Source organism: Ictalurus furcatus, chromosome 29 (genome assembly GCF_023375685.1).
Source record: "Ictalurus furcatus strain D&B chromosome 29, Billie_1.0, whole genome shotgun sequence".
In the NCBI taxonomy this organism is placed as follows: Eukaryota; Metazoa; Chordata; class Actinopteri; order Siluriformes; family Ictaluridae; genus Ictalurus; species Ictalurus furcatus.
In genome coordinates, this window is record NC_071283.1 from 14,159,937 (window position 1) to 14,187,126 (window position 27,190).

General features: G+C 44.5%; 1 protein-coding gene across 3 annotated transcripts in view; it reads left to right on the top strand.

Moving 5' to 3' along the window:
* The window catches only part of LOC128604311 (girdin-like), a 55,000-nt gene continuing 27,810 nt past the window's right edge, over positions 1–27,190 (top strand). For all 3 annotated transcript variants that reach the window (XM_053619354.1, XM_053619355.1, XM_053619353.1), the window contains exons 1-5: positions 1–934; positions 1,032–1,132; positions 9,356–9,464; positions 21,044–21,113; positions 26,881–26,939. In XM_053619354.1, coding sequence (XP_053475329.1) covers positions 872–934; positions 1,032–1,132; positions 9,356–9,464; positions 21,044–21,113; positions 26,881–26,939 — 402 coding nt within the window. In that variant the 5' untranslated portion in view covers positions 1–871. The remainder of the gene's footprint in view (positions 935–1,031; positions 1,133–9,355; positions 9,465–21,043; positions 21,114–26,880; positions 26,940–27,190) is intronic.

The following is a 27,190-nucleotide window of genomic DNA, read 5'->3' on the forward strand; positions in this document are numbered from 1 at the left end:
ATTGAACTGACGCCGTTTGAAGCGTGAGACCCTGAAGCTTATATACTAGTGGGCGGGGCCACAATAATACAACCTTCCTGCAGAGGCGGTGCTTAGTGAGTCCGAGGGCAGGGTTTGGTGTAGGGTGTGGGCGGGGCTTATCCGGGTCTTCCCTCGGCGGACTGCAGTGTGTGGTGTACCCTTTGAGGAGCGCCGTCATGGAAACGCAGGCAGGAAATCAGCTCTGCCAAAATCCACATTCCTGGGATATTCATTAAAAGATTTTTGGGTTTTTTTTTTTATATATATATAAAAGAAGCGTGGAAATAAGGGACGACTGGAGAGACTCTTCCACACCCTGGGATCATTTATTTCTATTTAACCTGGTGGATGTTTTTTTTATTATTATTATTATTTATATAAATATACAGAAATTCCGTATTGTTGGTGGATCTACTTGATTTCTGTCTGGGGTGGTGGTGGTTGTTGTTTTTGTTTGTTTGTTGTTTTTTTTACGACTTGGTGTGTTTGAATGGCTTGAGGACGTTTTCCCAGCCGCCTCTCAGACTCAGTGATGTCCAGATGCTTTGTTTACTCTTTAATTTGACCGTTTGAGCATCTGAGGATGTGATTAAATAATAACACAATATTTAGACAAAGGATCCACAGAGAGGAAAAGGAGATTTGCACAGATTTCTTTCCCCGTTTCTCCCAGTATGACCGGAGGAGCGTTTGCGTCTGTGTTTTGCGGTTATTTATGGGAAAGCATTCATTCAGAATAAAAATGAGTCCCGTTCAATTAAGCTGAACTCCTCTGGAGGTACAGGAAACGCTTTTTTTTTTTTTTTTTTTTAAAGATATCTTTTTTTTTGGTGTTGTTCTATTGGAGAAAATGGACAGTGAAGTATTCACACCTCAGCTGGAGCAGTTTCTGCTCACTCCTCTGGTGGCATGGGTGAGATGAAGCATTTTTTCCCCTTATTCTTATACTTCTAACATGCATGTATACGTGTGATGTTTTCCAAATAACATATATTTACGATGCGTTGTAGGTGAAAACAGTGGTCCAGCCAAGCCCAAGCGACCGAAGCAGTCTTTCTCTGTACATGGAGTTAGTGGATGGTTCCTACCTCAATGAGGTCATGTTGAGGATGTAAGTCTTTCTATGCTGTTTTATCTCCTAATATATCCGCCTTTTCACTGGGTTTTGCTCGGCACGGCGTGTCAACCGAGAGTGCGAGGGCGTTCTCGTCCGTTCGTGACGCTGATGGTGCTCAAACCGTGTCTCAACAAGAACCCGCTCCCATTGAGAGGCGATTAAGTGGAGGATTAAATCTCCAGCAGTGGTAGTGTGGTGTTGTTTTCTTTCTTTCTCTTCTTCTCGTTGTGAGGTCTGAACGCCAATCACGAACCGCTCGAGCACATCTGTAGTCTTCAGACGTCCGTACGGTCGACGTTAGGAAGGTCAGCGCGTGAGAAGGCGCTCGTCAGGAATGCCACGCTTTGTGAAGACGTCGTGCCTGAAGGGATTCTGCTAAGGTTTCCACAGGGCTCGAGAGGAACCGTGGGCTTTGTTGGCTGGCGTACAGTGTATTCAACGCTCAATAGGGTTATAGTGAGCTTTTCTTCCTTTTTTGTTTTTTTTTTTTTAAATGCCTTTCTGTTCTAATAAATAAGGCAGGATTTCTGGATGGGATGCGATCGTCGCGTGGTTAATCTTTTAAGGAGCTTTGCACGGGTCCTTAGATACTACGTTCACCCTAGCAAGAGCGGTCCAGAGTGACGGGAGATCGTTCGTCGTCTACGTACGCGTCAGATACCGAGCCGTGATTTCATCAACAAGCGACGTTCTCGTCAAGATCTCCTCAATTCTATGCAAATTTGGGTCAACAAACCAAAGCGGCAAATCCGATCAATTCTTCAGAGCGGATCTCACGCCGTACGCGTGGTCCGAGTTTTCTTCAGTTCGCACAGCTTTAGTTCCTAGCCGCAGGTAGCTTAAAAAAAAAAGACACTGTCGTTGGATTGGTCGGCATCGCTCGGTCTTTTCCGGTTTATAGTAACATCGATGATATTGATCATAGACATCATTTCAATGTCCAAAAAAATTAGCTTCTGGATGAAATCTAGGAATTTCACTAACGTTAATAGAGATGGAGGTTCGTTAGGGTTTTTTTTTCATATCCTTTTATGTCTTTTTAGCGTTTTCCGCGTGTGTTTTCATGCCTTTTCTTCGCATTACGTTGAAGTTTGTAAAACATTTTGTTCAAGGCTATAGCGGCCGTCGTACGGGAGTTAAAACTGGAAATTAAATCGTGGCCGTTGGTTTTGGTTCATCTTAAGTTTGGCGTGATGTACATAACTACACTCTAGTCATCTTTTTGACGTCTTTGGATTCTGGTTTAAATCCCGCCCCCCCACCCTTTGTGCTCACTGGTTGGTGACTCTTGATTTGCAGAACGTTTCTTTGAACGTGTCTCGGTTTTCCTACAATCAAGTAGGATCTCGATTCAGTTTGGTTTCTGCAGCGCTTTTATGAGAATCCGGACGTCGATTTAGATCCATAATGAACATAAAAGCTCCCTGAGACGACACGAGGAAGAAACCTTGAGAAGAACCAGACTCAAAACCGCCTCGGACCTCTTGTTCGGTGTTGACACCCGGATTGTAACGGTCTAAAAGATCCGTCCTTCTCTTTCGAGTTCTTTGGAGTTTCTCAGCTCGTCATGAGCAGTCAGGGTGGAATATAAATACGTGTGGTGTGGTGTGGTGTGGTGTGGTGTGGGCGGGGCGTTAGTTCTGGTGGAGACTCTGAGCTCGGGGCAGCTGTTGGCGCTCGTCCTCTCAGCGTGGCGCTCGGACAGAAGGCACATTGTCTCAGAGGGAAGTGAAGCGGCTCTTTGTTAAGCGCCGCTCGTGTTAACCGGTTCCCCTGGACATGAAATCTCCTGTTAAATCTCTGCTGAAGGTCATGTGGAACCGGTTTATCGATTGCTGATTATTTCCAGCGGAGAGAAAATGTTTTTCTAATCAGATCTAGATTAGAGACAGGATTTGTACCCTAGCATACAATTTAACGTTGTCAGAAGAACTTAAACGGAACGTCTCGGCATTGCATCCGTTACGGGCTGAGGTTCCGCCATGCTACATTACGGCTAGTAATCAATACCCGTTCTCCTAAAGGGCTGCAGTTGCCTTGTTGACACTGATGGTCATTATCCAGAGGAATGGCTGCAGGGGGATTGATCTCCCCACTGGTCTTAGCAAATCTGACTTCCGGGGACTGAAGTCGAGACGTTTAGGCCCGGCGCCGAGAGTCTGTTAGCGTCCTGCTGCTTTTCCAAAGTGCAGGGTGATGTGTTCGGTAACGCGGTCAGGGACAATAGCAGGAAGTACATCTGCTAGTCACGGGTCGTGCATGCAGCCACTAAATGTCAAATATTTTCGGCTGACGTTAGAAGCGTATCTGAAGATGAGCGTGATTTATCATGAAGATCCAACTCACGAAGGTCAGCTTGATCAGTTTCCAACGGAGCGCTCACAGAACCGATTCCGATTGGTCCGAAGGTGTCGATTCGTTTCCTGTAAAAGCAGCGCTTGTTTTAAATGGTTACCGTTTCTATAGTAACACCGTACTCGTGGACGTACACGGCGGACGTGTACAATCGTAGATACGGTGACGTTTTCTGTAAGGAGAGGTTTATTTAACAGTCGTGGAAGGAGTCTCCGGTTTCGGAGGTAAAGCTGGACCTGACGAAGGAGTAGGGCTGGGTGGTATCGCGATACTCGAGGACGTTTTGACGATGCGCGATGCGCGTCACGATATATCATTTAGCAAAGAAACTGTCTGCGAAACAGCAGTGAAATAACCAAGAGTTCCACGATACTTTTCTTTAATGCCTACAAAGAAGAGTAAAAAAAAAAAAATCAAATACGTCAAATCGGCGGCATCCGTTCGGTACCGTTTAAATTAGTCATTATTAAAAGCGTCAGAAATACGTCACCGTACCGGCGATATCTCAGAAAAGTGTATCTCGTGATAAATCATTTATCGTGATAGCGATATTATATCGATATATCGCCCAGGCCTACGAAGGAGTTTATGATTTTTTTTTTTTTTTCTTTTTCTTTTTTGTCTTATTAACGTCACTAGAGGAAAGAAGAAAAACAATAGGATGCTGGGGAGGGAGCACTTACAGCTGCTTTAATGTAAGTGAGAACAGGAGCTAACGTGTTTCAGATGTTCCACATCGTTAAATGTAGCTATAAATGGATAAAAAGTATTGCGTGTCGAAATCGTAATCCTTGGCAAGTTGCCGTGGCGTAAGAGGAATAAAACACTTTGTAGAGGTGAGATATCGGTCACTCTGCTTCATCACACCACCGCGGCTGATTAATGACCTATTACCACACACCCCCCCGACACAGCGTGTGCCGTACATTCTCTTGCGTGTCTAGATATCCTTTATTACTATCCGGTTTCATTTAGGACTAATTAAGTTGTTGATATTTAAAATAGCACAGAAGTGTTTTTTTTTTTTTTTTTTTAATGCAGCACGGCTAAGACGCCAGAACGAAAGCGGGGTTTAATGATCGCTGTGATGAATCATGGTGATTAATAGTGTGATTATAGTGCGAAAAGCTCCAGGTCTCCTCCTGTTTATTACTAGAGCGCTTCAGCAGACAGATTACTTGCTCGAAGAAGAGAAGCCTCCAGGATTAGTTAACGGTTTAGCGTATGTGGAGCAGATGGCGGAGAGCCACGTAAGCAGACGCTCCTAGAGACTTCCACACACCTGGAACCACGTCCAGGTCCTCATTTCGTCATCACCAACGGAGCCATTAACACACCGACTCTAGCACTTTTCCCAGCAGCGGGCCGATAAGATTTCCGTTTTTACGACAGCGCTTTAATTACGTCAATCCCTAATCAGCCCTTTTTTTTTTTTTTCTTTTCCTTCAGCAGCTACAATTCATTAACTAATCCATGCTGCTTTCCTTGAGACAGAGGGTGATAATGGGATAAACCCACATTAACACACACACACACACACACACACACACACATTCTTCTGGCGTCCTCCGTCCTTCCTCTTGACCCAGCACAGCCTCGTCTCCTCCTTTGTTTCCTCCTTCGTTCGCTCAGAGTCTCGGCTCGCGTGAAATCTTTATCTTGAGGGATCAAAGCGGAGCTGCAGGCAGGTCGGAGAGGAAGATGAAGACCACGGCGACGAGGGTTCCATCCCCCCTCCGTCCCTCACGTTTTTGCTCTCATCTTCCGAATCGAAACGAGCTCCCTCGCTTCCTGTTGCGCTTCCTGTTTGGAAAAAAACGTCCACAAAATTGACCAAAATGGCTGCCGTATCCTTAAATGACGTTTTATAGTCTAATTTCATTATTTAATAAAAAACAAACAAACAATCGAATACACTGTGCACGATGTAAGCTTTACACTATCATTATGCTATATATATATATATATATATATATACATATACACACACACACACACACACACACACACACACACACACACACACTCTAGTGAGCACATATGAATATGAATGTGTGAAAATGAAGCAGCTTTGATAAATAAATAAATAAATAAATGGAGGTCCTCAGGTAGCATACTTAGAATAAAATGTAGCTGGATGTCGAGTCCCGTTAATATTCGGTCCCGTTAAGATTTAGTAATAAGTCTCAAATGGCTTCCTATTGGACACTGTATAGGTTCTGGAGTATTCTGTCACACCCTATACAGTGAGCACGTATAGTGAGGAATACGCAGCTGATGGGAAACGTTTGAATTGTTCCTGTGTGAAGATGAGTGTGTGTTTTTTTTTTTTTGTTTTTTTTTTATTATTATTATTCTTCCCCCCGGTTAAAATCCGCATGCCACGGATGATGATCCTCCAAGCATCCTGATTTTTAAAAACGGTCTTTATTTGGTTAAAAGTAACCCAAATGCAGATCTGGCTGCTGTATATAAACACGGACGCAGAGAAGGAGTTTAAACCCATGTGACAGCTGTGTGAGTTTAAAACGTCTGCACGCTGATGAACGGCCGTGATGAGTACAGCGGGATTTGAATGGTCTTGAATGAGAACTTCCTGTTTTGTTTTGTTTTGGTTTGTTGTTGGTTTGTTTCCTGTTTCATTGTAGTTTGATTCACACAGATCACTGTGGGGTGTTTTTTTTTTTTGTCAAAAGTATTGGAACAACTTGCTCCTGAGGTGTGGCAAGCGCAGATCTGTGTCTTACAGCACTTTCACACCTGTCAGTCTGTTTCCAGAGCGAAATGAACACTTTAGGTTTGCTTGTCGTTTGGTTCGGTTTGTTTGAAGCGAAATCATTTTTGTCCGCCATTTCTACGGCTCACGTCGTCACCGGCCCAAAAACTCCGCCATATTTGATTCGCTTCCTGTAGAGTCGAATCGCTTTCTCATTGAGTTCACAGAGGAGGAGGAAGAGGATGGTTTGATTGAAACTGATGAAACGCTACAGCTGTAGTGTGGATTTTATTCCGGGAGAGCGTGTGTGTGTGTGTGTGTGTGGTCGATCCGGCGTTTCTGATTGGTCGGATTTGAGTGTCGTCTTCACTTGCTGACCAATGTGAGCCCTGTAGTGAGATTTGTTTGGTGTCTACATGATGAAACTGACGCAGCGTGTCAGATGTAGGTTACCCGGGAGCTCGGGCGCGTCTATAATCGCCCCGTGACTCCTGCGTGACCTCGTGCGTCCGCCGTCCTGCTTTTGTAGAAGCCGCAGTGATCCTAGCAAGGAGGATGGAATTGGAGGAATCTGCCTATGCGTTTTTTTTTGTTGTTTTTTTCTTCTCCTTTTAGTTATCTAGCCGTGATGGAAATTAGTATCCTAACGCTGTGTTTAACCAGGATTACCGCTCCCACTGCTGTGTTTAATTAAAGGGTTAAGCTCATCAGGGCTGCCTGAAAGCCCTCCTGTGCTCGGAGGTCACGTGATCCATTAAAAAATAAATAAATAAATAAATAAAGACCCTGTTTTCTAATTTGCAAGACAGCGAGGCAGTGTGGGTGTATATGCGAGCATCGGAACTACCCCAGATCCAGACTCGTAGGAGTGTCGATTAGCTTTCTCGCTTTTGTGTTCATCTACGGCTCTTCGGGTGAATCAGAAGCGAAGCAGGCTGCAGGGGAGTTTCCTGGTCACATGACTGTGAGAGTGAGACAGTTGAACGGACGAGTTAGCCGTTTTCTGTGTGTGTGTGGGACCATTAAGGATGAGACAAGAAAGTGTGTGAAGGTTCATGCATGTGGCACAGAAACCCTGAACCACGAAAAGAAAAAGTCCTTGTCATTTAAAAATAAAATTATTTTCACTCCAAAGCACAACTGATGGACTCCCATAAAGTCGACGGCGGACGTTTCGGCCGTTTTGCCGTTCCCATACCAGAAAACGTTGAAGTGAATGACCAATCATTACACACGTACGAGTCAACTGAATCCCACTGCGTGCATCCGTTTCACTAGGAACATCTGTACTCCTGCTCAGGAATCTGAGGCTCCGGTGGAATCCGGCTCATCCAAACCAGGCATCGTTTTCCCCGTCTTTTCCAAGTTGTCCAGATTCCGTGATCCCGTGCCCACGATAGCGTCATATTCCTGAGCATGGATGCAAAAATATTCCGACCAATAGCCATTCTTTGCAACCACGGTGAGCAGAAAAGCATCTCGGCCATCACAGCCTCGATCCCAGCCGAGAACGGGAACCTGGGGCTTCAGCAGGCTCAGTGAAAATGGAAAAGAAAATTCCATAATGGTGGACGTTTTGACCGTCGGAATTGGACGTACGATACCTGAGCACGCGTAACGTGAATTACAAATCATTACACGTCTACAGTACGAGTCAAGCGAATTCCAGTAAAGCGACGTCTGTCCACTTGTACAGGAGACTGCAGTTCACCCGAACCAGAGGACGTTTTCCCGATCTTCTCCGCGATCCCGTGCCTCCTGTAGCCTCGGTTTCCTGTTCTTACCCGACATGAGCAGAACCCGGCGTGGTCTTCTAGTGTGCTGTCGTACCCTATCTTCCTCAAGGTTCGGCACGTTGAGATGCGTTCCTGCTCACCACGGTTGTAAAGACCGGTTGTCTGAGTTACCGTAGCCTTCCTTTTTGAGACGTTCTCCGCCGTCCTCCTCTCTCATCAACAAGACATTCGTACCCTTCTGTGTAAACTCTAGAGACTCGAGAATCCGTGCAAAAATCTCCCAGGAGATCAGCAGTCCGATCAGCCCGTCTGACGCCAACGACCAAAGTCACTGAGATGGTGTGATGAGTTCCTATTATCTTTTTCTTTCACAAAGCCTGATCTCTGAACGTCAGACTAAACCTTTCTTTCAGTTTGTTCTGCAAAGCGCTCGGTTGTTTTCTTCTTCACAGCTCAGAGCTAAAAGCAGAAATCTTTAACACTCTGACGGTGTGATAATCGAGCCAAAATGGTGGAACATCCTGGGGGTTTTTTTCCTCCTCACCTGAAAAGTCTCGTAGTCACACTTCTTTGTTTTATTTATTTATTTATTTATTTATTTATTTATTTATTTTTAACAGAAACCCAGCTCTCAAAGTGGACTTTACCCAGCATGATATGTACATAATGACATTTAAACAAACACAATTGAAATACTCGCGTCAGGAAAAACCGGCATTTGTTTTTTCTTTCTAAGAACCTACAGTCGTCCTTTCACATCACGCCAGATTTAGTATCTCGCGCGATAAAAACACGTCGAGAGACGGGCGCAAAATCCCGAGAGGACCGAAAATTTTAACGTTCGTGTAAAAAGAAAACAAAAAATAAAACCCCACCCATAACATTTTATCTACAAAATATTTCATGATACTTACAATATCTCTAAAAAACATCGACGTAAAACCATTGTAATGTCTCTTGATTGTATTCTTTTTATTATTATTATTATTATTATTATTTCCAGAGAAGAATCTGAATCTGACCGAGTTTGAGTGAAACGTTTAGCATTTTCCGTGTCCTTTCCTCCTACAGGACGGGAACGAACGCTCTCGTTCGTTTCTAGTTCCTTCACCACGCCCCCCTCCCAAATTCTCCTTCGCATTTTTATGCCATCCAGACTCGTTTTCAGTCGTTCTAACATCAGTGCACCTCATGTCTTTCGATCGTGCGATCGTTTCCCGGTGATACGACAATCCGAGACATCTTAAAACCTCGCTCGCCGCTTCCTCGCTTTGTGGCTCGACTCTTTTGCGTTTTATTCTTTTTTTTACTCTTAAAGTCCGTGCGAGCTCTAACTGTTTTTGTGTGTGTGTGTGTGTGTGTGTGTGTGTGTGTGTGTGTGTGTGTGTGTGTGTGTGTTGCGTTTCGCAGAAATCCGAAAGCTTCCAGCCAGAGAGTGAACAAGAAAGTGAACAATGACGCGGTATTACGTGTGCAGAACCTCTCCATCCTCATACGCCACATCAAAACATACTATCAGGTGAGTCGGTAACGCTTTTTCAAAATGTATGTATGTATTTATTTATTTATTAGAAATATGTACGTCACTATTATAACGGTGCGTTCACACCAGCAGGGATTTAAAAAAAAAAAAAAAAAAAAAAAATTCCTTTTATTTTGCGTCTTTTTATTTACTTAATACGTCGGTCGCTAGTGGGCGGTCCTATCATGAGTTTCAGCCAATCGCAATGGTTTCACACCCTTTTAACCCCAAATCAAACATTTTATAGTAAAATAGCTACCGTGGTTTTATATTTCCTTTCCATTTTATTTAATTTTTTATTTTATTTTACAGAGAGCCCGATTCACGTGGGTATGGTTACACCCACACCCATATCGAATAACGTTTTTCTTTGAAACCGAGATCAGCAGGCCGCAGTCGTTTCTGGGAATAAACTGTGCAGTCACCGAGCACACGTTCCGCTAACGAAGTGACTGGAAAATTAGAAGCAGGGAAACTTGGTTTGAAAGGGGGGAAAAAAAAAAAAAAAAAAAAAGAGGCACACTCGGTGAAAAATGCCCTCGTATTCCCGAGGCCGGTGTGACGGTGTGTGATGTGGGAACGCCAGCTGTTTTCCACATGCTTTTCGCCACGCTGCAGATGTCTTACGACAGAACGGTCCCACACGCAGATGTGCTTTACGTCACCGCTCCTGTCGAGCATCGGACTTTGATGTTCGAGTGATCGGATTAGTGGAGAAACTCCACACGGTGAAGGTTTGCTGGTTTAAGGAGGTCAGGTGATCCCGCAGTCACGCTCGATTCGGCGCGTCATTGCCTCACGGCTGCGTAATGTTTAACCGGACGGGCGGATGTGTGATGAAGAATGAACTCCGGGACGGATTTATATATCGAGAAACGAACGCTACAAATTCTTAACGGTTTTTATTCGTACATTTTATTTAAAAAAAAAAACAAAATCTTTGCAACACAAACGCATTGTACAGCTTGAGCTGAGCTGTGATCACGTTACTCTTTACTACGTACATCACGGCGAAATCCTATAAAGCACTAGAAGGACACATCGTACTTTTTATCCCTTTATTGCTACATTTAATGTTGTGGAGCGTCCTGGAGACGAGTCAGTTCTTCGTACGTTACGTCACTTCCATCGTAGCGGCGATAAACTTATGTTGCTCAGAAAACATAAACAAAAATACGACGATATCAGAAAACCGTAAGAGCGCTGAAACTGGAGACTCCTTCCATGAATCTTAAATAAACATCTCCTCACAGTAAACATCACCACATCAACGATCAAACACGGGTTTTGAATGCGTTTCTGCAGAGAATCTGCCGTACGAGTCCCTGTGGATGAGCTGTGACTATGTTAATCAGCATGTCGATGTAATCCGACGTATTAATCAACACCTTCTGACCAATCAGAAGGGAGAACTCGAGAGCACCGCGGTGTATGCGTACTGTTAACGTACGGTTTTGGAGAGCTTTACTGCTGTATACGTTGGCGGGACGAATCGGACGTGACGTGACACGACACGCTGGAACGTGTGTAACCTCTAAGTGTTGAGTTCTTGAATCGGGATTGGTCAGAAGGTACCACGATATCGTGACGTTCTCGTCAGGATACCGATACCATGTTGTCATATCTCCCGGCTCTGCCAAATGAAAAATTTCCTCCAGCTTCACACTCGCCTTACAAACTGACTGACGATCGCAGGACTGATGAAAATGACATCGCTCCAGCAGTTCTGACCGGTTTCTTGCTCTGAGAAGCCTTGACGAATCCAAGCTCGAGTAAACGTCGGGATTAATATCGAAGGAGCCGCATGCTGCCTGAATTCGCGGGACGGGGATTAAAGAGAGCCGAGTCAGCACAAATCCAAACCTGCCAATTAAACTCTCCTGCCTGTGGGACGCGATAAAACCCGAATCGCTTCTTCTGCCTTTGTTGCAGTAGAGCTTTAACGTCTGCGCGCCCGAGTACCGATAAATCCGAGTAAGCCGAAGCGTATTTCCATCATAATGGCCGTCATAATATAAAACTTGCATCTCGCCTGCTCCTGATGTGTTTTTAATGGACGGGGAAAAGCGCAGGCGTGGGATGCTCTCCGTCTAGACGCACGGCTGCTAAAACAATCACGCCCTCTGAGGAACGGATCTTTACGGCTGGAGGAAAAGAGCTGCCTGGGAAAATGACGCTGTTTAAATAATGCACGGTACAGAGACAGAAAAGGGGCCTGACTGGAAGATTTGTACATTCCTCGGGTGAACAGAATAATCGGATGTAGATTAGACACTCTGATTGGCGATTAGAGGCGAATGTTTTTCCAAAACTATGGTGGTAATGGTTCAAACTAGGGATACACGAGAACGTTTTTGTTCCTCATCCATAACGTTATCAGAATGATTAACCTAGCTCTGCTGTAATCAGTGAGCATGAAAAGCTCCTGCGTACGTGTTCACGCTCTTACGCTACCAGGCGCGTGCGTCGCTATGACTAGCTCGGTAGCTTGGATCGAGTACAGATGCAGTAAAGAGTATGTTTTGTTCGCTTCTTCCGTACGGCTGTGCGCGAAGTGCGTTTTTGTTTTCACTGCATCAGAATCTCTCGTCGTCAACAGCCGACCACGTACCGAGTAAACGCTGTTATTTAGTCGCCTAGCGACGCCTGGAGACGTGCTTGCGATCAAAGTTTAAGACGTTTTATCAGGTCACACGTGCTGCGTCCAGATCGCCGTCGATTTCGTGTCGCCTGTTTAAAAAAAAACAAAAAAAACCTGGAGTTCTCAAAAGAAGGCGGAGTTTGTGATGTGGTCTTTCTCCAACATGTTATTTGGTAACTTCAGACCGAATCCACGTGGCCATGAATGCGGCTTTGTTCATTTTCCGGTCCAGCTCTTCCTCGTTATTGAGTTTGTCCTGTGTGGAGTTGACGAGTCGTTTGTCAAACACATGGAATCTGACTGATTTCTGCTTGTGCATTCTCGTCTTCCACGTCCTCTCTACAAGTTCTCGGCCGTCCCGTGACCGCTACCGAACCTTAAACTCAGACTGTCAACGTGATCCGGAGTCGTTTGGCACGTCACCGGGCTTCGCTCATGAACATTAACATTCAGGACTTGTCTTGTTTTCGACCGTGAGATGAACAGAGCTCTTTTCTCGGGCCCGACCCTCAGGCTATTGAGCACGAGCTCTGTACACGCCACGCTTCTATTGATTTTTTTCCCTTTTGAGCACTTTTTGGAAGTAATTACACAGACGAAGGCGATTCTTTTTTTTTTTTTTTTTTTTCCCCTTTCTTTTCCTACCCATACACTCCGGGCTGCTCTGATGGAAATATAACTGAGTCCCACATCTGTGAGCCTCGCTCTTTGGAAAACACAGCAGTTTGTTTAGGGAGTTACGTAGCGGCCGGAAAACACAAAGAGCCGCCTGTTAGACGTCCAGTCTGGAGAGTGTTGGGGGACTTTTTTTTTTTTCTTTTCCCCCCTCATCTTGAAAGATGTTTGTTGATGCCACTGAGGAAATGGTTTTTTTCTTCTTCTGCATTCAGCATATTTGCAGCATTCCAGATTTAAAATTAAGATAAATTCCCCCATTGGCCCTCATCTATCACGGCCCCCTAATAATCTCCATCCATGGTCTGGCTGCATCACTCTCCTGTCCTCTCCTCTTCATTAATAACTGGTGCATGCTGGGCGTTCTGGCGCACTACGGCTGCCGTCGCGTCATCCAGGTGGAGGCTACACACTGGTGGTAGTTGAGGAGATTTCCCCCTCATACACCGTCAAGCGCCTTGAGTGTCTAGAAAAGTGCTATATAAATCTCAGGAATTTTTATTATTATTATTATTATTATTATTATTATTCAGGTTAGAGATCGAGATTAGTTTTATTCAAGTTTTAAGTTTAATAGCTAAGTTGTAATTTTATTGTCAGTCCTCAATTTTAACACCTAGTATTAATTAATAATATTAATAATTGTTTAAAAATACTTTTTTGAGTTATTTTGCGTCTCGGTCGCAGTGTTTTACCTAAAAGAATAAAAATAAGACAAATAGCCCAATAAAACAATAAGGATAAAATAAATGTAAGATAAATAGCCAGGATCTATTTTAACTCTTAATTTTTAATAGCTAAAGGTTGTATTTTTTTATTATTATTATTCAGTTTTTAAGTATTTTAAAATCTAAAAATAGTTTTATAATTCAGGCTTTTTCGTCAACGGCGAAGTTGTATTTTTGTTCAGTTTTTAAGTTTAACAGTTAAGTTGTATTTTTACTCTCGGCGTTGAATTTTAAAAGCTAAGTTGTGTGTTTATTTCATTTTTAATTCGAACAGGTAAGCCGTATTTTAGTCGGAGTATTTCCTAGCCAAGTTGGATTTAATCCTCGGTCCTTTTATTTTTAATAGCTCAGTATATGTACTTTTATTCAGGCTTCAGTTTGAACATTTCGAAGTCGTATTTTATTCCCAGTTTTCAGTTGTAATCGTTAAACGTGGTGTTTTTATTCGGTCCTTAATTTCGGTAGTTTAAGTTTTATATCCTTCGTCACCGAGTTTTAATTCACCAGCCGAGTCGTATTTTCTCGTCCGTTAATTTGAATCATTTTATCCAGTCCTTAATGTCAGCAGCTAAGTTTTACTTGTATTTTTAGTGAGTTATATTCCCTTAGCTAAATCATTTTCTTCGTCCCAGTGTATTAGCTAACGTGTGTCTTTAGTGATACGGGTGAAGTTTAAGACTTAAGTTGCATTTAAGTCACAGTATGTATTTGTTATTTAAGACTTTAGTTTGGAGTTATTTAGGGGTTTAAAAAAAACAAGTTGAAGTATATTTTTATTCTCTGTTTAATTTTTATATCCAAGTTGTATTTTAGTCCTAGTTTTTAATTTCAATAACTAAAAAAAAAAAAGTATGTTTATTTTTTAGTGATCAATACATCATAATAAAGCTTATTACAAGTAATACACGTAGAATACATTAACCGTGATGACACTTACGCAGCTACTTTGATCACTGATAATGGCGTAGACCGATGTTCGACATGTTTTGCTGTAAATTGAATGAAAATCCTGAAGCTTGTGACTCGGAGCCCTTCGTTTTGGTTCTGATGCTGTGTGTGTCGAAGCGCTCGCTCTCTGAGAGCACATCGGATTATTAGGGCATGTGCCGCATGTGGAATAGCTGCAGGCCAAAGTCACTTACACACACACACACACACACACACACACACAGAGAGAGAGAGAGAGACAGGCCAGTGTGTCAAAAAAACACACACCAACATCGATCTGCTGGGTCTGATCCTCTACACACCGAACAGAGTGCGCAGTGAGCGTGACGAGGACTAGCTGATGATCTCGGTGTAAACTGCAGCAGATCTTTAAGCTGACTAGCGTCGAAACAAGTACATTCTTCTGAAGCATGCGACACAATCCACGTTCTATTAAAGCAACAAAAATGAGCGTTTAATGAACGTTGTCTCTGGAGGCGTATCGTATATTAATGGGATTTTCTGCCGTTTTTCTTTTCTTTGAATAAATTACCGTTAATGTATGCTAATTAATTATTATTATTATTACTATTAAAGGTTTGAAGATGGGGGCTTTACATAATGATGATTCTTATAAATGTCATCCCGTTAATCGAATGTCTATATTCTTGCGAACTAATTACAAATGCTAAGAAATTTCAGTGCAGAAAATTTTCTCTAAATTCTTCACGTTGAGTTTTTCAGCAACAGCTCCAGCTAGTCGTAGCTGCCGAGTAACTCCGCCCCCTTTTGTAACGGAATGATCAATTGAATCCAATCGTTTCCGGTTCAGAGATCCGACTCGTGTCCTAATAAAGGCTGCGAAGATTTTTAGGCAGGAGGTTTTGTATAAAATTGAATCCTTTTTTTTGGGGGGGAGGAGCCAATGCAGTTGTGCTATTGGTCAACGATGCAAACGACCAAGTTTACAGAAGCCGCATTCGATGAAATGAAATTCTATTGAAATGAACGATCGACTCGTTTATCTTCATTATTTATATTAAAGTGACCTCTGAACACGTCCCGTAGACTAAAGGGTTCGAATATTTATCCACGTAACCACTCGGCATCTCGAGTCTGTGCGTTTCCTCCTGTTTAGCGCCGTAGATAACAGCCGCAGTGTGTGTCAGAGATGCGATGAGACTGAGAAAGGCGTGAGGCATACACACACACACACACACACACACACGCGCACGCACATACACTCAGCACAGGGTGAACAAAACCGACGGTGTTGCCATGGTGACCGCGGCGGGTCCGCAGAATGGGCGTGATTCAGATCGTTAGCATTCTTTCTTAAGGACGAGACGAGATCAGTCGCCCCCTTGTTCGTGCCCCTACACACTCATACACACGGAATCAGGATGAAGAGGAAAGGAAGACGTGCACACACACACACACACACACACACACACAAGCCTCAGAGCTGCAGCTGCATGCCCTGGCTCCTCCCTGCTGCTTTGCCCCGGCTGCCAAATAGCACTTAAACAACATATAATCCACATCCGGTGAGAATTTGGCCCGAGGTCCACACCTCTGAGCTGTGCTTCTTAATTCACCGTCTGTAGGAAGCCAAATGATAATGACCGGATTACGACAGACTTCCGGCATTTATCCGAAATTAGAGCCAGTAATTTCTCAAGGTCGTTAGGAGTGAATGAGGCGGCAGGTCTTCGCCGTGTGAGCTGAAGACGCGGGCAAAACAAAACCTGACACGTGTGCCGAGTGACATGAGCCAAATGATTCTGCACAAAATAGCAGCAGAGGAAATCTGGTTGTCTGGTCTAGGTTGATTAATTACAGTTGGCATGTTGGATACGCTGCTCAGTTCATGCTGCATCACCATGACGACTTGTAACATGGTGTTAGGTTTCCTAATAAAACACAAAATCACAGCTCTCACTAAAGCAGGTCCGTATCATTATGGTTATATCTCTTCTCTTCAATATTTAAATAATATAAACATCCTCATGAATGTAAACATTCACTGAGACTGAAGCACGCAGGCCACGCCTCCTTCTCTTGGACTGAATCACACAGGCCAAGCCTCCTACTTTCAGATTGAAGCACGCAGGCCACGCCTCCTTCTCTTGGACTGAAGCAAGCAGGCCACGCCTTCTTCTTTCAGACTGAAGCACGCAGGCCACGCCTCCTTCACTCGGATTGATGCATGCAGGCCATGCCTCCTTCACTCGGACTGAAGCACGGAGGCCACGCCTCCTTCACTCTGACTGAAGCTCGGAGGCCACGCCTCCTTCTTTCAGACTGAAGCATGCAGGCCACGCCTCCTTCACTCGGATTGATGCATGCAGGCCATGCCTCCTTCACTCGGACTGAAGCACGGAGGCCACGCCTCCTTCACTCTGACTGAAGCTCGGAGGCCACGCCTCCTTCTTTCAGACTGAAGCACGCAGGCCAAGCCTCCTACTTTCAGATTGAAGCACGCAGGCCACTCCTCCTTCTCTTGGACTGAAGCAAGCAGGCCACGCCTTCTTCTTTCAGACTGAAGCACGCAGGCCACGCCTCCTTCACTCGGATTGAAGCATGCAGGCCATGCCTCCTTCACTCGGACTGAAGCACGGAGGCCACGCCTCCTTCACTCTGACTGAAGCTCGGAGGCCACGCCTCCTTCTTTCAGACTGAAGCATGCAGGCCACGCCTCCTTCACTCGGACTGAAGCATGCAGGCCATGCCTCCTTCTTTCAGACTGAAGCATGCAGGCCACGCCTCCTTCACTTCTGTTCAAAGCAGAGATAATTACACTTCTATCACCTCTATCTCAACTCGGATGCTAAATTGGAGACTCTGTCAGCAACAGCAGCTGTAGCTGTGAGCTATCACACACAAACACACACACCTGTCACTATTGTAGCTACACATATAACCTTCATCTCTGTGCACACACACCTGTCAGGTCATGTTTACAGCAAATCTTGCATTCTTAAAAGTGTCCCACACAAACGGTAGCTCACCATTTACCAAAAAGCACTGTACCTCCTGCTTTTTTCTTTTTTTACTTACTGTAAATAAAGCCGAGTTCACAGCCAGTGACTGCGTCGTCCCGTAAACAGCGTAAAAATGCCACGATCACACAAGGCTGATGAACACTGCGAGCAGGAACGGAAGGAAGAGACCGAAAAGAGACAGAACGAGCAGCAGCTCTGCATCTGGGGCTTTCCTTCTCACTTCCACCTTCACACTTCACACCTGACGTGGCAGGATGTTTTCACACTTTTTTCTCTTTTGTGAGGAAAGATTTTATTGTGAGCAAGAGACTGAGAGCAGCTAGAAATCCTACTGTTTTCAGTTTTGAAGCTAAAAACGACAGGTACTGACCTGGAATGAAAATATTAGCTCAAAAAGGTCACGATTTTACCCAGAAAGTAAATATATAAAGATTCACTGATTTTAAAGTCTCAATGTGTGCTTCAGACTCGGTGAAGGAGGCGTGGCCTGTGTGTGTGCTTCAGTCTCAGTGATGGAGGTGTGGCCTGTGTGTGTGCTTCAGTCTCAGTGATGGAGGTGTGGCCTGTGTGCTTCAGTCTCAGTGGTGGAGGTGTGGCCTGTGTGTGTGCTTCAGTGTCAGTGAAGGAGGCGTGGCCTGTGTGTGTGCTTCAGTGTCAGTGAAGGAGGTGTGGCCTGTGTGTGTGCTTCTGTCTCAGTGATGGAGGTGTGGCCTGTGTGTGTGCTTTAGTGTCAGTGAAGGAGGTGTGGCCTGTGTGTGTGCTTCAGTCTCAGTGATGGAGGCGTGGCCTGTGTGTGTGCTTCAGTGTCAGTGAAGGAGGTGTGGCCTGTGTGTGTGCTTCTGTCTCAGTGATGGAGGTGTGGCCTGTGTGTGTGCTTTAGTGTCAGTGAAGGAGGTGTGGCCTGTGTGTGTGCTTCAGTCTCAGTGAGGGAGGCGTGGCCTGTGTGCTTCAGTCTCAGTGATGGAGGTGTGGCCTGTGTGTGTGCTTCAGTCTCAGTGATGGAGGTGTGGCCTGTGTGTGTGCTTCAGTCTCAGTGAAGGAGGCGTGGCCTGTGTGCTTCAGTCTCAGTGAAGGAGGCGTGGCCTGTGTGCTTCAGTCTCAGTGAAGGAGGTGTGGCTTGTGTGCTTCAGTCTCAGTGAGGGAGGCGTGGCCTGTGCTTCAGTCTCAGTGAGGGAGGCGTGGCTTGTGTGCTTCAGTCTCGGTGAAGGAGGCGTGGCTTGTGTGCTTCAGTCTCGGTGAAGGAGGCGTGGCTTGTGTGCTTCAGTCTTGGTGAAGGAGGCGTGGCCTGTGTGCTTCAGTCTCAGTGAAAGATGTGTAGCTTCTCTCCCAGTCATTAAAGATAAAAGTTAGCATTATATGTTATTGTCCTGCAGTGAAACGGCTCTAAATTGTATCTTTTATACACAGGAATGTAATTTCCATTATAATTTGGATCATTTGGAAATTATAATTGGATTATAATTTATCCAAATGTCTCTGAAGGATTTTTGTTCTCTGGAGGACATTGTTGTTCATACTCGTATTATAGTTCCAGTTTAGAAACGATTAGAAATGTCTGTTCTGGAGAGACGCTGGTTGAATGTTGTTTTTTCAGACCACATTCTTAGCTTTCATGTCCTTCTCTATTTTCTATGTTTCGGTTGCTAGCTGATGGGAATGTAGCTGACTCACTAGCTGCTAGCAGACTCACACTCCTCCTTTACTCTCTGGCTCTCTCTCACACACACACACACACACACACACACACACACACAGAGAGAGACCTTGCTCACTCTCTTGCTTCATTATCTGTTAAAATTAGATTGGATGTTGACTTCTGTTTTTTCTGGATGTTTTGTAGTCACTTTGGAGATGACCGAGTCGATTTGCTTTGCTGTTCAGTGTGCAGGAGCTACGAAGTTCATTAAATACCGATTAGGAGTGGCGTGTGTGTGTGTGTGTGTGTGTGTGCGTGTGTGTGTGTGTGTGTAATCTTTTGCTCTGCTTTGGGGAAGCTGTGAGGGAATAACCTTGGTGCCAGAAAACTCAAAACTGCTGCTAGCTGGAAATTCTCAAAACACTGGTGCACGTAGCCATGCGGTTCCTTCTAACGTTACGCACTTTAAAATGACAGACTTTAAGATCAGCACCACTCCTATGGTACACAAAAACGATCGGATATACAGCGTGTAATCTCTATAACCAGCCCAGAACGTCCACCGCTTCGCCGACTTCTCCCTTTTTCCCTGCTTTTCTCGTCTTTTTTTTTTTTTTTTTCTCCATCTATCTGTGCTTTTAGAAAGTAGAAATCCAAGATTGTGCCATTTTTCTGAAGCGTCTCTGAGGCTTTAGTGAAGCAAGAAAACCACAGTTGACTGCTTTGGAAAGTCTATATTTGATCCAGAAAGCCTCTGCTTACCTCAGCCCATTTTTAACCACTGGAGCTTGGAAAAAATTCACTCGCATGCCTAAAAGAGGAGTTTTTTATTTATTTATTTTTTAAATGGGAAAGAAGTCGCAGAGGACACACTGACCGAACCTCAAAACCGTTGTTGCCTGGCATAGCAGTCACCGTTTATTTAGTTCAGTTAGCCATTCGGAGAACATCTGGTTTGATTAGTTTTCTGTGACAGCAGCTCTGACAGTAGTGCTGGTTTTCACAAAGGAAAATGTGTAAATACAGCTTTATGGAAGGAGTCTCCAGTGTCAGTGCTTTGTAACAGCCGGAGATACAGCTGTAACTTTGAGCTTTTTCACCACGGGAAAGTCGGCAAGCTGTGTATTTTAACTTTTAATCATGAGCTTGTGCTTTGTGTGGCTCATGATTTCAACTCTCACCTCCACTAACTGCTTCAGGTGGAAACACACGTTTATCACACTCTCACCCGGAGTACGTGAAAACCTCCACGCAGTGTGGCTGCTGAAAGCTTTTCTGTGTTTCCTGTGTGTGTGTGTGTGTGTGTGTGTGTGTGTGTGCTGATGTAGACAGTCTGAAGAGGCTGTTAAAGCACTTGGTATTGATCAGCCCTGGTGGATCACTGACAGCTGAATAAGTGCTGACAGCAGCAGCAGGTACACACACAGGAGAGAGAGAGAGAGAGAGGGAGAGAGAGAGACATACAGAGCGAGAGAGAGACAGAGAGAAAGACAGAGAGCGAGTGTGTGAGAGAGAGCGAGTGTGTGAGAGAGAGAGAGAGAGAGAGAGAGTGTGTGTGAGAGAGAGAGAGTGTGTGTGTGAGAGAGTGTGTGAGAGAGGGAGAGAGAGAGTGTGAGAGACAGTGAGTGAGTGAGTGAGAGACAGTGAGTGAGAGAATGAGAGACAGTGAGAGTGTGTGAGAGAGAGAGAGTGTGTGAGAGAGAGAGAGTGTGTGAGAGAGAGAGAGAGTGTGTGAGAGAGAGAGAGTGTGTGAGAGAGAGAGGGAGAGAGAGAGAGTGTGAGAGACAGTGAATGAGTGAGTGAGAGACAGTGAGAGAGTGAATGAGTGAGTGAGAGACAGTGAGAGAGTGAGTGAGAGAGAGTGTGTAAGAGAGAGAGAGAGAGAGGGAGAGAGTGTGTGAGCAGGAGACCCGGGCTGATAACTGATGCGTGTATGTGTGTGTTTCTCTTCTCTTTGTGTTCAGGAGAGCCTGCAGCAGCTGGTGATGATGCCTCTGCCCAACGTGCTGGTGCTCGGCAGAAACCCGCTCACTGGTAGGTGACACTGTTCACTCTCGCTTTCTCTCACAAACAGTGGGCTGTATTTTTGCTGATGTATTTCACCTTTATCCTGATTTGTTTTATGAACGTCAAGCAGCATTAGAATTTGTAACGCGGCCCCCCGTAATTATTAGACTCCAAACGTTTCAGAAAATTTTTCGGAAATTCCTTCTAAACAGCATTGAACCTGCAAATCAGTGTTCAAAATGTCATATTCACACGCGTTTGTAGCATAAATGAATCAGTACCTCAGTATCTCGAGACATTACTATCTCACTACCTCAGTATCCCAGTGCCTCAGTTTTATAGTGCTTCAGTGCCTCTGTATCTTGGTACATCAGTATCTCAGTGTCTCAGTATTCCACTTCCTCCGTACCCCAGTGCCTCATTACATCAGTACTTTAGTACCTCAGTGCCTCAGTACACCACTGCTTCGGTATCTAAGTATCTCAGTGACATCATTATCTCAGTACCTAAGTAACTGAATGTTTCTGTGCTTCAGTATCTCAGTACCTCAAAACTTCAGTACATCAGTATCTCAGTACATCAGTGTCCAAGTGCTTCACTACTTCAGCACCTCCTTGCATCATTATTCCTGTTCCTCAGAATCCCAATGCCTCAGTACCTCACTATATCAGTTCCTCAATATGTCAGTACCTCAGTATCTCTGTCCCTCATTATCTCAGTCCCTCAATATCTTAGTGCCTCAGTATCTCTGTCCCTCATTATCTCAGTACACCAATATCCAAGTGCCTCAGTACTTCAATACCTCCTTGCGTCAGTGCCTGAGTCCCTCAGTATCTCAGTGCCTCAGCACATTGGTGTCTCAGTCCCTCAGTATCTCGGAATCTCTGTCCCTCAGTATCCCAGTGCCTCATTACCTCATTACATCAGTACCTCATTATATCAGCACATCTGTATCTCTGTGCTTCATTACATCAGTATGTCAGTGCCTCAATATATCTCAGTTCATCAGTGCCTCAGTATTTATGTATCTCAGTGACATCATTATCTCAGTACCTAAGTAACTGAATGTGTTTGTGCCTCATTATCTCAGTCCCTCGGTATTTTGGTAGCTCAAAATCTCGGTACCTCATTACATCAGTACTTCAGTATCTCAGTGCCTCAGCATATCAGTATTTTAGTGCCTCAGTAACTCAGCGCGAAAGTAAATCAGTATCCCGGTAGCTCAGTACCTCAATAGCTCAGTACCTCAATAGCTCAGTACCTCAATAGCTCAGTACTTCAGTAGCTCAGTACCTCAGCACATCAGTATTTTAGTGCCTCAGTAACTCAGCGCAAAAGTAAATCAGTATCCTGGTAACTTAGTGCCTCAGTAGCTCAGTACCTCAGTACCTTAGTACATCAGTAGCTCAGTATTTCAGTAGCTCAGTAGCTCAGTACCTCAGTAGCTCAGTACCTCAGCACATCAGTATTTTAGTGCCTCAGTAACTCAGCGCGAAAGTAAATCAGTATCCCGGTAACTTAGTGCCTCAGTAGCTCAGTACCTCAGTACCTTAGTACTTCAGTAGCTCAGTATTTCAGTATCTCAGTAGCTCAGTACCTCAGTACCTTAGTGCCTCAGTAGCTCAGTACCTCAGTACCTTAGTACATCAGTAGCTCAGTATTTCAGTAGCTCAGTAGCTCAGTACCTCAGTAGCTCAGTACCTCAGCACATCAGTATTTTAGTGCCTCAGTAACTCAGTGCGAAAGTAAATCAGTATCCCGGTAACTTAGTGCCTCAGTAGCTCAGTACCTCAGTACCTTAGTACTTCAGTAGCTCAGTATTTCAGTATCTCAGTAGCTCAGTACCTCAGTACCTTAGTGCCTCAGTAGCTCAGTACCTCAGTACCTTAGTACATCAGTAGCTCAGTATTTCAGTAGCTCAGTAGCTCAGTACCTCAGTACCTTAGTACATCAGTAGCTCAGTATTTCAGTAGCTCAGTAGCTCAGTACCTCAGTAGCTCAGTACCTCAGCACATCAGTATTTTAGTGCCTCAGTAACTCAGTGCGAAAGTAAATCAGTATCCCGGTAACTTAGTGCCTCAGTAGCTCAGTACCTCAGTACCTTAGTACATCAGTAGCTCAGTATTTCAGTATCTCAGTAGCTCAGTACCTCAGCACATCAGTATTTTAGTGCCTCAGTAACTCAGCGCGAAAGTAAATCAGTATCCCGGTAACTTAGTGCCTCAGTAACTCAGTACATCAGTAGCTCAGTACCTCAGTAGCTCAGTACCTCAGTGAGCCACAGTAAAGCGGTGCTCCGTGTGTGACTGTTCAGCCATGTGGTTTTTATTACGCAGTCATTAGAGCCGGATGGGGGATGGGGGATGGGGGCCGTTATCAGCTAAACACCAATTCACCTCAGGCTACAGAACCTCACCGCCACAGCTCACTCTTTCTTTCACTCTTTCTTTGTCTCCATATTGCTCGGAGTCTCTCTTTCTCTCACGTCAGTCTCTCCGTCGCTCTCTCCTTTCAGTTCGGCTCCGTTCAGTGTGATTTATTCACGTCACAAAGATACACGTGTGGCTGTAAGAACAAAAAGAAAACCCGGTTACCAGAAAACGAAAGCTTAGAAAATGAGGTGTCTGTCACGTTCAGTCTCTGTTGCTCTCTCTGTTCAGCTCAGTTGAATTCACCGTGTTTCTGTTTCACAGAGATACATTTATACTGACAAAGCTTAATTACGTATTTAAGAAATAATAAAATAGGAAATTGAACTTATTACCTATGTATAAGCGTGAAGTGGTAAAAAAAAAAAAAAAAAAGATTAACAAATAATCAAACGTTTTATTTATTTATTTTCTTCCTTGCTTTTAGTTTCATTGGCATTTCAGTTCAATTTAATAGCATTTTTGCGTCACATATTTGCCAAAGCTTTGATGATGTACCCTGTAAAAATGATGAATAAATTAAATATAAAAACTTTTTTAAAAAATAATAATTAAATAAATAAATTATGATGAATAAATAAATAATAAAAAAGAGAAAAATAAACAAATCGTCTAGAAAATTACTAAATTGTTATTATTTTCTCTGCTGCTCTTTAAAATGAATTAAATGTAGGCACATTGTAACATTGAAAAACAGTAAAAGTAACAATTAAAAGTTGAACAACTGAACAAAAAAAAGGCCCGACCAGATCAAATGAAAACAGACGAAAACGATCTCTCTGTAGTGCTGTTAGTTTTGCTGTCAGTGTTGCTCTTGGTCTCTCTCCTGCAGTTTTTCTGTTGCCCTCTCGCTCTCAGTTTCTCTCTCTCTTACACTAATACTCTATGTCTCTCGCCCCCATCTCTCGCATCTCCGTCTCAGGTGTTGCTTTTATCCTTCCTCGCTGTTGTTTTCCGTCTTGCTCAGAGTCTCTCTCTGTCTCTCCGGTGTGCATCCTTTCTGTTTTCTGTACCTCTGTGTGAGAAAGACAGATGTCACAGAGCTGTCTCGCCTTTCTTTTCCCGGTCCTTTCAGTCTTTCTCGCTCGGGCCAGGATGTGCTGACTCGCTCAGCGCTTAGATGCTCTGTTCAGCCATTTTAACTGGAGGACATCCGGAGAACTGACAGAACTGCCGAGTCACGACAGGCGCGGTTCAGCAGCAGGCCGTTAGTTTGTTAGCACAGCAGAGTAAGCGGTGCGTGGAAGACGAGCGGCAGAGCGACAGGCAGCCGTTCATTTTCTTTGTGCGTGTGCGACACGAGTACGATTTCATCGTCAGAAACAAGACGGCACTGACATTTTCCCGATTCTATATATAACGCGTTAAAGCATCCAAACGATTCCTCGGACCGAATCCTACGACACGTGTGGTGCGACGTATCTTCAGCTACACACTTCCAGGACATAGTTTCATCCTATCCTGTCATGTCCACGTGTATATCGCTAGTAGCTAGTAGAGCTAGCTAGCTTTGCTAATCTAATCTGACAATGAACCCGAGCAAAAATCGCTCTTAAATACATGGTCTAAAAAGCATATAGCAGGCTGTACCTATCCATTTTGGATTCTGCCATTTATCACTCGAACGAAGGAAAATGGTGGACAGGCCACGCCCATAAGCAACAACATTAGCAGTCGTTACACCTGCACAGGAGACACCTCCGTGTGACACGAGTGAACGTAGCGCCAGAGCTTATAAAGAGCTTTACTGTAGGACCATCTATCATGATGAAGCTCTGTCATGACAGGAAGCTGTCATGGATGACATCATGCAGTACCTCTACAGGAAACCAGTCTTTCCTGAGGTCCAACTTGAGAAGCTGTTTCCTCTTCCTGTACACCAGTCATTGTTCACAGGAAGTGCTGGAGGTTTGTCAGGGTCCCTGTGACCTCCATTTTCCTGTCAGGATGACGGCGGAAGAGCTTAAAAACTCAGCGAGTTTGTATTACCGGACCCAGCGAGGCCCAGCGGTTCCGTTAGAGCGCTCAGCTCTCATCCCTCATGTTTGCCCTCATCTCCCTCTCTCCTCCAAGTGTCCTTGAATAATTTATGGGCCGCTCTGCAAAAACAGCGGCTCCTCGTTTGAAACCAGCAGGGATTTTCACTTCAGGATTCCTAGCCAGGTGTGTGTGTGTGTGTGTGTGTGTGTGTGAGAGAGAGAGAGAGCATATTTATATGATTTTTTTTTTTTTAAAGAAAGGAAAAAGGCATTTCCTGAGTGGAGAGCTCGTGCGGATTCGTCAGCGTGACTAACTCGCGTCACGTTTCTTTTATCCCTCGTAGCGGTTTATCCCGCAGCACTCATTTTCAGCTCCATGTGCTTCTTCCTTCATGGAACAATTTCCATAAACACGTGGACAGAGTTACTAATCAGTTTCAGATCCAGTTCATCAAACTGCCGCACCAGATTTCTCACACCCGAACGAGGACTTTAATCCCGCACAAGAAGAGTTTTGGTTATGTTTAATCCAGCTTGTATGATTATGCAAATTACTAACACCCCCTGATCATACAAGCTCCACCCCCTTCCACTAATAAAATGGTGCTGTAGAGCCTGGTTAGTATCAAACAAGTGACAAGCAGGTGTTCTTACATCATAAAACATTCCAGCCAATCATGTTTATCTTCAATATCGGCTGGAGCTATAACGTAAGGAATAAATTCGCCGATTTTCCTCATCGTTAAACGGATATAAAGTACAACATGTCATTGTTTAATAAATGACAAAACGTAATCTTTTGCGAGTCGCTATAGAAATAAAATCTACTTTCAGGTTAGTAACGGTAATAACGTCGCTTCAGTGAACCACCCAGTCGTTGATTATTTTCCTCTAACCCAGATGTTTTGTTCCTGCAAGTCTTCAGGTCGATTTTGATCGTGCTCTGTGGAGCTTGTGAATTTGCACGCGAGGGGTTTCAGGTTTGTATAGGATATGCAGGACCTTGTCGTAGTGTCCTCACAGTCATGTAGACTCCTCACAGTTGTAGTTTCACGCTAGTTAAACAGCCCGTATGTTTGTTTGTCCGCGATTGGCCGGTTCTTTAAGCCCCGCCCCTCGTCTGGGCCAGCGGGAACCTCGGTGCCAAGCAGCCCAGTTGGACGAACCACCTGCTTTTCCCTTCTTAATTCCGCCGTGTTAACAGTTCATCTCCCCCAACAGCTGCCTTGCGCCTCGTCCCGGCCTCCCACAGTCGGGGAGCGCCGAGGAGCTGAGGATTATGGGATATTTTTTTTTATTGCATCAAAGTGTTTTTGTTCAACAGGTGTACACATAAAGTTCAAGTTTCATGGTGATTTAAAGCTTGTGTTGTTTCTTTGCTTTCAGAACAAGGCTTGGCTGAGGTGAAGAAGCTGCTCTTGCTGTTGCTCGGGTGTGCTGTTCAGGTACAGAAACACACACACACACACACACACACACACACACACACACATCCTGGTCTTGATTTACAGTAACTGTGCAGCTGGTAGAGAGTCCAGATTGTGCAGAGTGAAAAGAGAAGTAGGCTATAATGCCATGAGCCTGACAGGTGGCATCTGCTGGCCAGGGGCCAAGATGAGCTCTGGGCAAGGAGCCTTCTGCTCTGTAGGAGGGCAGGGCCGCTCCAGCTAACACACACACACACACACACACACAC